Genomic DNA, 12,877 nt, shown 5'->3' with positions numbered 1-12,877 from the left:
TGCGCCACTATATCGCACCATCAGGTATCGAACGGAACGCGAACTGCTTCAGCGAAGCACACGCCGGTATGCGAGAAGTGCGCGTGCAAAGCACCTGTGGAGAAAAGTTGTCCTCCTGCCAAATTCCACAACGCAGAAGGAGCAGAGCCTCAAACACGTGAACGGAACACGCAAAGAGCGGTCAATAATGACCGGCCACCGGCCACCACCCACCGAACAGGCTGAGCGCGGCCGACACCGGCTCTCCGGCTCGACCCTGGTCGTGCCCAGAGCGCATCCCACACAGCGCCCTTCCAGGTGTTTCCTCACACCTGGATCTTGCAGGGCGGGCCGCGAGCACGTGACCGGCGGGTGAGCTCGGTGAAGCGTCATCGGCGCAAGGGTCCGGCGCAAAAAACACTCTCAAGTTCTACCTGCTTTCGAACCTCATTTACGCACGCAGCGTTAACCCCGAGGAGCGGTGCACTGCACCCCCCTTCCTCCTCGCAGCCCATCCTTAAAAGGATGTCAACAGCAAGCGCTGCTGCTGCTGCGTGACAGTCCTAAGTGACTGATGCGCGCGGTTTGCCTTCTCCAGAAGCCTGGTGGACGCATCTCGATCAGGCGAGCGAGGTGTCAGGGAGACGAATCCCCCGCTCGTGACCGTGCCGCCGTGCTGCTGCATCGAGCGGAGCCGCGCGCGCCTTTGCCGTATAAATGAGTCATCACGCGCCCTGCATCCCGCAGTCTCGAGACGCGCGTCCTCGGGCTCCCTCCGTTCGGGCCGCGCGGACGCACGGCCACCTCAGAGGCACCGGCGCCGGGGCTGGGGCTGCTAACCGCGAGCCCGCATCCGCGCGCTTCAGTGCGTGAGCGTGTCCGGAGCGCGTCGAGCACGACCCTGCGGCTTTTCTGCTCCTGCTCCTGCTCCTGCTTCTGCTTTCAGCCGTTCCGGCAATGCGGAGTGCCGCCCTCTGCCGGCGGTGAGCCGCCAGCGCCGCTGCGTCGTACCCGCGCTATAGCCGGCTCCGCACGAGCTCGCCGCTCATTCCCTGGAAGATGGCGGACGGCGCATCACTGCTGGATGAAGAGCTCTCGTCCTTCGTGTTCAGTTACCTGACAGAGAGCTCCGGCAGCCAGGTGAGTGTCCCGCGCAGCCCGCGAGCGCCCGAGCCGCTTTCCCCCGCTTTTCATTTTGCACGCGGCGGGCCGCTGCGCGAGAGTGTGTGTGCGTGCCGGCATCCGCCTTGGCTTGGCTTGACGTGAGGGAGCGCTTCACGTGGGGCTCGGAGGAAACCTGACTGTGGCTCGAGCTAACGTGCAGAAAGGAGTGTGTCTTCCGCCGCGTGTTTAGTGTGTTATTGCGGCGAGACCCCCCGCTCTGCGCGCGCCAGGACTCCGAGGGGTCGCTCCGCTCCGCTCCTCCACGTTTCGGGGTCCCGCGACACGTGGGTGGTGACTGACTTCCCTGTGCTCTAAGTGTGTAAATTCACACACACACGCGCGCCGCGGTAAGTCACACTTCTTCAGATATTAATGACTATTTGATACGGGCAGCGAAGGAAAAGTGCATAATTAATGATGCAATTTCATTTGGAGGGGAAAGCAACGTGGCGCGAGCTGGGCGCACTGACACCCCGTGACTGACTGACACTGACAGTGCTCGGTGTTTTACAGTGTTTTCCACCGCTGCACTTCTACTGTTTTTAACGTCTGTGCGCCCAGGTTGAGTGTTCTGCGGTGTTACTATGGCTCTGCATTACATTGGTACTCTCTGCGTGGTACTGTGTTTTACGGTGTTAGTATTCGGCGTTCCCACGGTGACATTTCCACGGTATCGTGCACATGAAATGAGTTAGACAAAAAAACCAGTGATGGGGGTCAGCAGTTTACTACATTGGACTACAAACACACAACACTCTTTGGTTGTCTTGATGACAGCGACTCTTCCTCACGATTCTTTTTTTCCTGATTCCTCTCCTCTTCTTGTTTTCGTAACTCTTTGCGTAACGGGCCGTTACAAAACCCTCCTGCTGGACCGGAATGCGCGCGCGCGTGCGTTCGCCTGCTCTCACACTGACTACCGGTGTTTGGTGACACCGGTGAGAAAGTCAAGTTCAACCCGGTCACACACTCTCCCGGTGTGTGTGTGTGTGTGTGTGTGTGTGTGGGAGGGAGGGACTTTGATGCCCGCACTTCTATTCTGAACGTTTCCGCATTTTCTTGAGAACACGTACACGGCTCGGTTGGTTCGCTCAGTCCGCCTCACAACGCCAGAGAGGCGACTTTTTTTTATTTTCTGTCCTCGTTTCGCGCCACAACCAGCCGTTTTACTTTCTTTTACCTCAACAGTCCGTGTGGAGGAAAGTGCTCAACACGGCTCTTCGTGGTGAACTCCTTTGTGTTTTGTCAGTCCTCCACGGGGACGCTCTGTACTAGGACGATATTACAATTTAAATAAATGGTCGATTACCCGACGCAAATATTAACAATATCGTTTAACGCCAGTTTGTGTGTCTGCGCACGCGGCAGCGCTCTACGCTTTTAGCGGGCTCCGCTCGCGCGCTTCGTAGTACTACTCAGTCCTCGTGACCCCGCCGCGTAAAGCGGGAGCGCCGCGAGGCTCCGCAGTCACGCGCTCGGCGCCCCAGTGGGCGGTGCCTCTGACGTCCGCAGGGTCGGAGCCTGCGCGCGCGCGCGCTTCCCGTCCGCTCTGCACGCGAAAGCGAGCGGTTCGCTGCGCCCACGTGTCGCAAGTCGACGCGAACAGTCCGCTGCTCGTTATTAGAAGGGAAAATAACTTCTGGACAGTAAAATGCGCGTGTAGCCCTGTTGAATATTTCAAAGGCCTTTTCATCTGCATGGCGATCAGATGTGGTGTCAGAATCAAGTGTGTTCAGGTGAACCTGCGTCGCTCTTCTGTCCGTGTGGGGTCAGATCCTCGGTCCTTCCCATCGTCCCTGTCCTTGGTCCTGCTGTCCGCTCCGCTCCAGTACTGTAGGCCGGCTCCCGCGGCACCTGTCCAGTCCCGCTGCGGTCGGGAGCGCCGCAGTGCTATGTGTTCCGCTTCCGTGATGGGGGCTGAGTCACCTGTGTTGTGAGCTGACCGCTCGGTCCCCAAGCGGTCATCTCTGAAGGAATGCAGTCAGCGATGCTGCGGGTGGAGTTGAAATACACTGATCCACTGTTTCTCAGTCCTTCATAATCTGCTATTTTTACTGTGTTGTGATATGGGACAGAAAGGGTGAATTCAGACTAAACGGGTGTGTGTGCATGTGAGAGAGGGAGAGAGAGAGACTGGTTTAAAGTGCTCCTGGGCCTGACCAGCAGTGTGCCAGAGAATAAATAATTCCTTGTAAAGATGCGCAGGCTGCATTTCCTAAACGGGCGAACCGTTACCATAACAATGGCTTCGTTGGAGTGCGTTTTCCACTCCAACGGTTGTAACACCTGAGTGTGTAACAGTCCGCTCTTTGATCTGTACTCAGTCTTGAAGGCACGGGAAACACCTCCTTTTCCTGTTGCCGTGTCCTTGTACTCAGCTGCTAGAGCTCAGCATTGAGGCTCAGTGCTGCCCCCTGTTGATGTCGACTGTGGCTGTGCTGACCGAGACCTTCTCTTGCTCCCCAGAACTGTTGGGGTCCTCGTGGGGGGGACCGCGTCCTGCACACACTTCCCACCGTGGGGCTCCGGAATGAGGAGCGCGAGGAAACGAGTATCAATAATTCATACAGAGCAGCTTTGTGGCACGATAACACCGCTGGCACAGAGCGTTTCACTCTGATTTGAGCTGGAGATGAACGTAACGGCCAAGGAACGCTCCTGCTTCGGCCCCACCTGGTCTTCAGTCGTTTTTACAATGTGAAAATTTAGATCCCGAGTTTGGGTGCGAGAGCGATGACGTCATCTGCTTTGGGAGGCAGGGCAGATGCTGCCATCAGAAGCCTGGTCCGGATTCCCGAATGGGAAGCAGCTGAACCTGCAGGTGTGCACTGATTGGACCTGAAAGGGACCGTCGACCATTATCGCCGGTCTGTTCCCGAGACCGCCACCGAACTGCACTTTGAACATTTTGCCTGTTGGATGTGAAAAAATAATGAAAGAAATGACATAGATGCTGATAATATACAGGCTGCTGACGTTCACATGGTCGTTTCTCCCGCTCATTAGCCTTCGCTGTGTAAACATCCACCACCGCTCTGCCGTCCGGATCTTTGCTATAATTAAGGATGTTTCAGCAGCGTTTCCGTCCATTAAAAACATAACGACTTAATCAAACGCCACGAAAACCCCGAACCACTTAGCTAATTTTACATCACAGAAGGAAAGAACTGGTAAAAGTGTGAATTTTACTTGAATTATTTGTTTTTTTTTCAAGCCTGGCAGACGGTCCTGGTCCCAGATGAAAATGAACGTCTGGCCGAGGGTGGGCAGAGCTCCAAATCCGCATCAGTTACACAAACAGGAACGTTTCCGAGCGACTCGCACACCAGCGGACCCCTTGCGTGATCAAATCTGTGCCGACCGCCATCAAAGCGCGGCGACTGAGCGCCGTCCAGGGACATTAGATTAATGTGCGCTTTGCGGACTGCAGGCGTGGGACCCGCTCATCCAGGGAGCCCCTCTCTTTCCAGGTCTGTTGGGATGCGCGATACATGCAGGATGTTGACCGCCAGTTGATAATTGGCTCTCAGTTCTTTACAGTCTTTGCCTCCAAAAATCATTTGTATCCAACTGATGCGCCAAATCGGACCGAGGGCCAGTTAAGTTTTGGAGGCATAAGAAACGGCAACATTTTTCTGCATTCCTGCCAGGGGTTGTTAGGGTGCTGGAGGGACTTATTAAAGACCTGGTACATGGGGCAATGGGTCTGATTAGATGGCAAATACGTCCAAATTATTTGTCCAGCTCCATCCAGGGCGACCGCAGCAGCGTTCGTTTCTTGCATCTACAGGAGTCGACGTGCCAACCTGTTCAGGAATGAGATTCCTCGCGATTTGCTCATCGCTGCTTTGCCGTCCCAGGCTGGTATTGCAACGGCACATCTCCGCTACTCCCCCCTTCGCATCGATAAATATTCAGCAAACAATTCTTATTGCGAAGAAGGAACAGTACTTCAGCTCTTCATTATAATTTTACCGTGTTGTCGTGGCATTGCGTGTTCGCTCCGCTCTTGATGCCATCACACTTTGCTCGGCACATGGCCTCTTTGGGAACAATGGAAACGAAGATACCGCAGCAAAATATCTGATTGCGATCAAATCTGCCTTGTCACAGTGACAGTAGTATTCGTAGAATGTTGTGGGTGCCACACTTTACCTTATAGTACCATAGTAGCGCTTTAGCCAATCAACACGTTAATGTCCACGTGTCAGATGAGGGATTACAAAAAGATGACAACAATGTTACTGAGTGTCTGTTGATGGGACTTTCTGCTGAAACAGCGTGGCAGATGCACAGGAAACCCCCCCCAACCAATCAATATTCAGAAGTGGTTAATGATTGTTTTGGGGGACTTTTGCGCATCCAATACAAGCGCTACGTCATGACCCTGCTGGGAATGAAGCAGTTTAGGATGGAGCTTCACAGCAGCATTAATACAGATAATATCTGTCATTTTGGTCACTCTGGGTGCACTAGCTGCGGTGGGGTGGGGTTGGGGGGGTTAGATGTGGTTCAGGTTAATACCAACAGCAGCACACACTTTTCTGCCAGTATTTCTTCGTTTGCATTTACAGTTTTTCATTTTTCTCCGAAGCCGCTTACGATTATGTACATACAGTACTGTGCAAAAGTGTTAGGCACTTAGGTGTTTCACAAAAGTATTTGTTTTAGATGCTTATTTAATGTCTTCTGCATTAGTGTCAATGGGAAAGAGCATATTGTAGATTTCCAAGCACTTCTTTTTGCAAAAAGTTACAGTATTACAGTAAGGGTTTTGTATGTCGTTAAAGAAAATACACACACACACACGCTGTCTGAAACCGCTTTTCCCAACCGGGGTCACGGCAAACCGGAGCCTAACCTGGCAACACAGGCTGGAGGGAGAGGGGACACACCCGGGACGGGATGCCAGTCCATCACAAGGCACCCCAAGCAGGACTCGGACCCCAGACCCACTGGAGAGTGAGACCCGGCCAAACCCGCCGCGACCCCCTTCGGGACAAGCGGTTGTTGGCGATGGATGGTTACTAAACTTTGTAGGAAGTTTATTAATTAAGAGCATTATTTTTGGAAGCATTCTCACTTTACAGCTTTTTCCCCCCAACCAAATGCCTAAAACTTTTGCACAGTACTGTATTTCTGCAGCAGGGTCATTTTAAACAAGTCTCTTGTTCAAAGGTACTACAGCAGGAGGTGGGATTCGAACCTGGGACTTTTTGAAAGGCAGCAGCTCCAGCCACCACATCACCTGCTGCCGATTTTCACGGTTAAAACAGCGGACTGTTAAATTAGTTGGGTTCACCACGGTTGATGTGATTGTAAAATTTTAGTCAAAATACCTTACAATTATGATTGTAATTATCGGGTGCGGGGGGGGTCCCTTGCTACCCCCTGCTTTGATTTGCGGTTTGCTGCACCTCCTTGTTGCGGCAGCCACTTGAGCGGTCATTCTCCACCAGGACCCCCGTGTCTCTCACTACCGTCCCCGGAACGTGTCTCCAAGTCGGAGCGTGCAGTACCCCCATGGGCTGCCCACAAATTACCCCGTGTGTTTTTCAAGCGCCGCTCTTGTGTCGATGGCGGTGAAAATAGCTCAGAGCTGTTGCCAGGAGCCCTTCGCCGAAGCTGATCCGTCGTCATGTGCGGATACAAAGCTTGGGCGGGCTTTTGCTGCTCGTGTGAACCGCTATTTTTAGCTCGACATCTTCCATATCAAGTAGTAGAAGACGCGTGTAAATTATAAATAGCACCAAGGTATTTGCATAGAGTGACACTGGATCATAATTTTGAGGAATGGTTTATTGCCGTAATGTTGATTCCCTTCCTGTGTGATGAATTGAGAGCCCTTGAGTGTTCGGAGTAGAAGGTTGTTTTACGAGCCTGATTTTAATGCACAGTTGTGTTGTTTGCGTCTCCTGTCCAAGTGTAGTCGTATGTTTGCCGAGTCATTATGCGCTGCTAATGGAGGGCTCTTGGAGCGGCGCTGCGCTCCCGGCCCCGGGACCATGGGCTTCGCGATGGCCCGCGCCTTTGGCTGAGATGCCGGCGCAATAATGCCGCCTCACGTTTGCCAGAGACTCTGCTGCCGACCCGGCATACCTCTGCAGGGTCATCGGAGCGTTATTACGGCGACCTTCAGAGGACAGCTCCAAAGGAACATCCTTGAAGTCAGTTAATGGGGGGAGAGATGCTGCAGATGCACTGCAGCATAGGTGATGGTTCAAGGAAGCCAGGAGGCTGCATACCAGTTGTAGTGGGTGTCTCAAATCTGGAGACCCCCGCGGGACCACTGGAGGAGCACTGGGAAAGGGACCTGAGCTCAAGCAGATGCGATATCTGGGATGTGAGGTAGGAGAGATGGAGTAGGGCATGTGTGGTCGGGGACGCTGGGCGAGGAGATGGAGTCCAGACACAGTTAGCGCTGGCTGCCATGGGCCTCCTGTCAGCCCCATAGCAACCGGAAAGTTTCCATCGTAATGAGGAGGCAGGTGGGGCCGGGCAACAGGCACAGCTTACTGGCGCAGCTCCACTGCAGGTGAACGGACTCTCTCTCACGAACACACACACACACAGTCTGCATGATCCATTCTCACATATGCACACATATTCTCTCCCTCTCTCTCTCATACACACATCCTGTCACACACAGCCCTACCCCCCCTCCCCCCCCCAGTGGGAGTGACCTACTTCAGCTGTGGACCAGAGGCTTGGCGGGCTCAGCCTCCGGTAGCGTGACTACAGCTCTGGAGCTTTTCCCTCGTATGTCGACTCTTTGACTGCTTGCTCACGTCGTGACCCCTGTGCCTAGCTGCTCAGAAAAGACCCCCGCCATTGGCTAACCCACCATGTCAAACCTGAGACAAAGCAGGGAGAGGGAGGGACTCATAGGAGGTGCAATATGGCTATAGGCTGCTCTCGGTGTCCAACGTATGGATACGTCCCCCTTATGCATGGACGTGTCTCAGATGGACTTTTCCTTAAAATTTGCACTTTAATATTACCGCGTTATGAGGACCGACTACCATCGGGACTGTTTCCCATATAAAGTCTTACAGTTGGACACATTTGAGCTTCTTTTGCCTTAAATAGGGTTTAACAGCTACTTTTTCCTTTATTAGTTTAACTTTGAGTGCCTCTCCCCCCCCGACATGTACTGGTGTGCTCTCGTTGGCCCTTCTCCCAGTCACAAGGAGAGAGCGCTGAACTCTGTCTCCGAGGTCTCAGTCCAAGTGTTTGCGCATGCCGACGGGATACGTTTCAGCAATTGCAGGAAAAGCGCCCGAGCTGGTTCGTGCTCCATCGCGTTTTTATGCATTTCCTCGTCATCGGAGGTCCCGCATTCTCTGCGTACTTCGTAGTTTGCGGTGCTGCCCATGCAGTGTCCCGGGGCCTCGTTTTGTCCAGCAGGAGACGGCCCCAAGCTTGGCTCACCCTGTCGTTTGGACACCGCGTCCCGTTCCGTCGTTGAATAAATCAGGAAGACGGGCGATTGTGACACCGGCGCGCTCGTCTCTAATGGCAACCGCACACAGTCAACCGCCTCCGCTGGGCTCCCTCCAAAAGTGAATCCGCTTTGAGAGCAGAACAAAACCGAGCTCTTTCTTTGCTGTACTTGATGTTAGATTGAGTTCGTTTCCCAAAGACGAGAGAGGTTTCGCTTGAGAAGTTGAACGTGCCTGCGCGCACACGCATGCTCGACTGTAAGGACCATAATCGGTAGCTGTCTCCTGGATTATCGAAGTTCTTTGTATGTCTGGTAGATGTGTCCATCTCCAATCGCGTCAGGCTGAGCGGCAGGTGAGAAGACCGACCGCCACGGGGCGTCAGGAGGATCGTCCACACCGCTCGGTCTGATGACTGACTGAATGTGCAGAAGACGTTTATCTACAGCTGTTGTCAGGAAACGGGTGGCCAATAAGGCCGGACAGCCTTGGGGGGGGGGGGGGGAAGCCGTTCAAGCAAGAGGAGGGGCTAAGAGCGGCCCAGACCACACCTCCATCTCATGGACAGAAAGGAGTTTTGCAGATTGTGGCTGTTTTTGAACTGTACAGTTTTATGATTTTGATGTGTAGTTTTGGCACTCAGCATTTTCAGTTCTGTTTTGCCGGTGAACTCGATTTGGGTTTGTCTGTTTGAATTGAATTGAGCTTCATGCCATTTTTTTTTTTTTTTTTGCATGATTTTGTTTTAGGTTTAATTTATTTGTACTCATTCAGTGTAATGGTAATGTAACCTGTAAGTTCATCCCCCCTCCACGTCGAACTTCAAGATTCTTTGGATCAGATGTGTGGGACTGGCTGGCAGCGGATGAACGGGGAGGACCCAGTCAGGTTCACTCACTCGCACAATCTGTCTCATGCCAGTTACATGATGTCTGTTGCTGACGATGAAGGTCCCGCATCCGTGTTTCCATCCCTCTGGGACTGCAGTTCCTACTGGGGTCCAGGTTCCCGCTATGGGACGGATTATAGATCTGAGTTCAGGTCTCCCGATGAAGCAAAGGACCGGACTGAAGAATGTGATCCTTGGCTGTGGAGCGGGTGTGAGGCTTCCTTAGGGGTGGGGATAACACCACGTTTCCAGCACTGCAAGGGCTTTCAGGAACACGACCACATGTCCAACCTGCTGCCTCCGATAGGCACACTGTGTCTTTGCAGGGGGAGGCGTCCCAGCAGCAGATGTATGGCTGATAGCAGTTGTGGCAGTTGGGATCAAGGCCTGCTGGGAAGTGAGCGCGCTCTTGTTTCTGTTCCGAAGCTTGGGTGTTGCACAGTGCTTGGGGGGGGAGAAAAGCTTTTTCCAGAATTTTCAGATCCCTCTGGGCGCTGGTTGTAGCTAAGCTGCGGAGGATTAGCAGCTCTTGCATTTCCTCACTTATAGCACTTGTGTCCCAAACCCAAGGCTTTCTGATACTGTCAGGGCACTGCACCTGGCACACGCTTTCTGCGGTGACCCACTAAGGCGTGAGCTGGCGTGAGCTGGCGCGAGCAGGAAGTGCACTGGAGTTGGCTGGAGGCCGTGGGAGAGAATCCTAAGAATGGCAAAGCTGGTAAGCCGACCTCTTCTTGGACAGCAGGCTGCTGGCTTGCATAAGAGACTCTCACACCTTGGCACAGGTGCCCACAACCTTGGCCCATGGCGGAAACCCTGCTCTACCTTTTACTTTACCACTGCTCCACCCAAAACACACTCCCATCTGCAAATATCTCCTTACTATGAGTATTTGACCACACGGTATGAATGCAGCACACACCCCTTTGCATGGGGCTACTGCTAACGTATGGTCTTTGAATGAGGAGGGGGGTCATTCTGGGTACCGCTGAGTATGTCCCCAGTGCCGCTCAACCCTGCGGCGGCTATTATGTGACTGGGGAGCTGCCCCCCTCCCCCACGTGGGTAGACTATGTCGGTGCAGTGTGGCGGCGATATCCCCCTCAAACAGCTACACACACGCTGACCTTTGCCCTCTGTGGGTATGAGTCAAACCAAGTGGAAGGATTCCCTCCTCATCACACCCCCCAAAATACACAGAAAGGTTGCACGGTCGGCGCTGGTGGTCCCAAAGTTCCTCCCCTGTCATGTTTACAAGCCATCTCCTCCTTGGGCAGGGAACCAAGGGCACTGGCTGTGACGCCAAGTACAGTTCAGTTGCTCCTGAGAGCAGTGCAGGGGTTCCGGTTCGCATTCGCTCCTCCTCTGCAGTTGTTCTCGCTTTCTTGCCTCTCTCTGACACTGGGTGTGACGGCCTTCGCGAGCCGGTTCGAGAAATGACTCGTCCTCTCATGTCAATTCACTGCCGAGGTGGCCGAGGGATAAGATGACACAGTGCAGTAGTCGCGAGTTGACTCACGTTCGCAAGCGACGAGCAGTTTCTCGCCATCTGGCGTTCGGTTTGTCTGCAGCCGTGTTGGAGGAGGCCTCGGCTGCCTTTCCTCCGGCGGTCAGCGCCGACGGACGTCTCCGGCACGCAGGGCACCGATTGCCGTCTCCCAGGGCCACTGTGCACGGGGCATTTGGTCGATCGCGGTTTGTGGAACTTAATTTCTTCTTGCTTTTTCCGGGGAGGGTTTCTCTTGTATGTTCACTTCCCCCCGGGCCATCCTCGCTGTGGAACATAACCCGACCTTCGTGGAGACGGCTCTGTTTCGCCGGCCTGTCTGGAAGGCAGGTCAGCACTGGGTTTGGGTTTCCACGGTGCTGCAGTGAGGGGCTCGGAGTAGCTCGCACACCCTGTCTGGAAGCGCAAGGTCACCCGCGATGCGTGTATTATTTACCGTGCTCCAGCGCTCCAGCTTTCAGAGCCACCCCGGCCGCATCGTGGGGGTTTTGGGTGAGGGGGAGGGGATGAGGCAGATCCAGTTTTAACCTGACTGTCGAATATTTACTGCAGCCTCTGCGGAAATAAAAGCCTGTCTGGTTTTGTGCAGTGTGCTGGATAAGAACTGCGACCCTTTGGTCACTCCCAGCATCGGCGGGTCGGTTTTATGCCTTGAGGGCCCAGTAAGTTTCCCATGTGGTGGTCCCGTTGTGTGGAAAGCAAGGACATCACTCCCGCAGGATTCGGGGAAATTTAGTGAAACGGGAGTGCGATGCGGGATGACAAAGCCCATGATTTCTCTCAGATTAGTATGGTGTGTGTTTGTTCGTTCGTTTGATTGTTCACCGTCCGCATGAGCGAAGCTACAAGAGTTGTTGTCTGAGCGGCTCAAAGGGAAGATGCTCTTTCATGTGGCACCTGCGACGTTCAAAGCGCCGCTGCCTGCTGGAAACGCCACTGTTTGTCACGCACTCCTAGCCAAAACAGCAGGGTCGCGGCCCCCAGCAGTCCCGCGTGTGAGGCCCGAGGAACTCGACTCTCGCGGTTTCGTTGCAGCTCTAGAGAGCGACACTTGCAGCAAAACAGAGGAACTGAGTCCTCGCAGCAGCAGCTGACTTGGTGACGTTTGGCGGTCTCACTCTTATCGGTCCTTTTAGCCCAAATAAGGTGAAGCGGCTGCATGAAGTGCGCGGTCACGTGGAGCCGGGTCCCGCTGCGCGAGCATCCCCTTTCTATTTTTCACTGCTGTTTTTACCAGGGCTATTCCGCTGTGTAAACAGCTCTGCAGCTGTAATCTCTTCCCATCATTAGGCCGGTCGGGGAGAGGAATGAGAGTCGGCCCTCGTGGTGATGTTCCTGCGTTTCCGATGGGCCTGGGGGACGCATTCGTGTAACCTGGGTTCTCTACAAGCCTGTGCCAAGCCTAGCCAAACGCGCCCCCTGGCTTCTGCGGTACTGCGCTCGTTGAGGATGCGGCTGATTTTGGATGGTATCGGACGCCGGAAAGGCACGATCTCTTTTTGGCCACTGGCTGTGGTTCCCCTGATAGTTTCACCTCAGAGGCTTGCACTTCCTGTGTCGCAGGGGCTGTGGCGCCAATGCCTCCTGTCGATGGCGGAGGTGTCGCTGACGGCGGTTTCCTCGCTGCGCTCGCAGTTTGGTGTCCAGGACCTCTTCTCTGCTGTTTTGCCCTCTTCTGTTCCTCCTTTTCTGACAGAGACCCCTGTTCTTGCCCTTTCGCTCACCAAAGGTAGATGCCAAAAGCATGTGCAAGAGCTGTGCCCCACAGTCCGAGGCTTGGGAAATGGGGGTTAAAGGCGAGAGGCACGATACGAATTGCTACAGCCGGCGTCGAACAAGTTCATGCTCGAGGAACTTGCCCTCTATGGCCGACGCTGACGATCGCTAATGAGGGAG

The 12,877-nt window shown here is 54.0% G+C and overlaps 1 protein-coding gene across 2 annotated transcripts in view; it reads left to right on the top strand.

Annotated features, from left to right (window-relative positions):
- Positions 1-795: 795 nt before the first annotated feature.
- The window catches only part of ppargc1b (peroxisome proliferator-activated receptor gamma, coactivator 1 beta), a 44,247-nt gene continuing 32,165 nt past the window's right edge, over positions 796-12,877 (top strand). The window contains exon 1 of one of the 2 annotated variants that reach the window (XM_029257188.1): positions 796-1,119. In XM_029257188.1, coding sequence (XP_029113021.1) covers positions 1,039-1,119 — 81 coding nt within the window. In that variant the 5' untranslated portion in view covers positions 796-1,038. The remainder of the gene's footprint in view (positions 1,120-12,877) is intronic. The other variant, XM_029257190.1, reaches the window with a different exon arrangement.

Source organism: Scleropages formosus, chromosome 13, assembly GCF_900964775.1.
Source record: "Scleropages formosus chromosome 13, fSclFor1.1, whole genome shotgun sequence".
NCBI lineage: Eukaryota > Metazoa > Chordata > Actinopteri > Osteoglossiformes > Osteoglossidae > Scleropages > Scleropages formosus.
The sequence above is the reverse complement of the archived record's forward strand: the minus strand, read 5'-3'. Positions and strand labels throughout refer to the sequence as shown.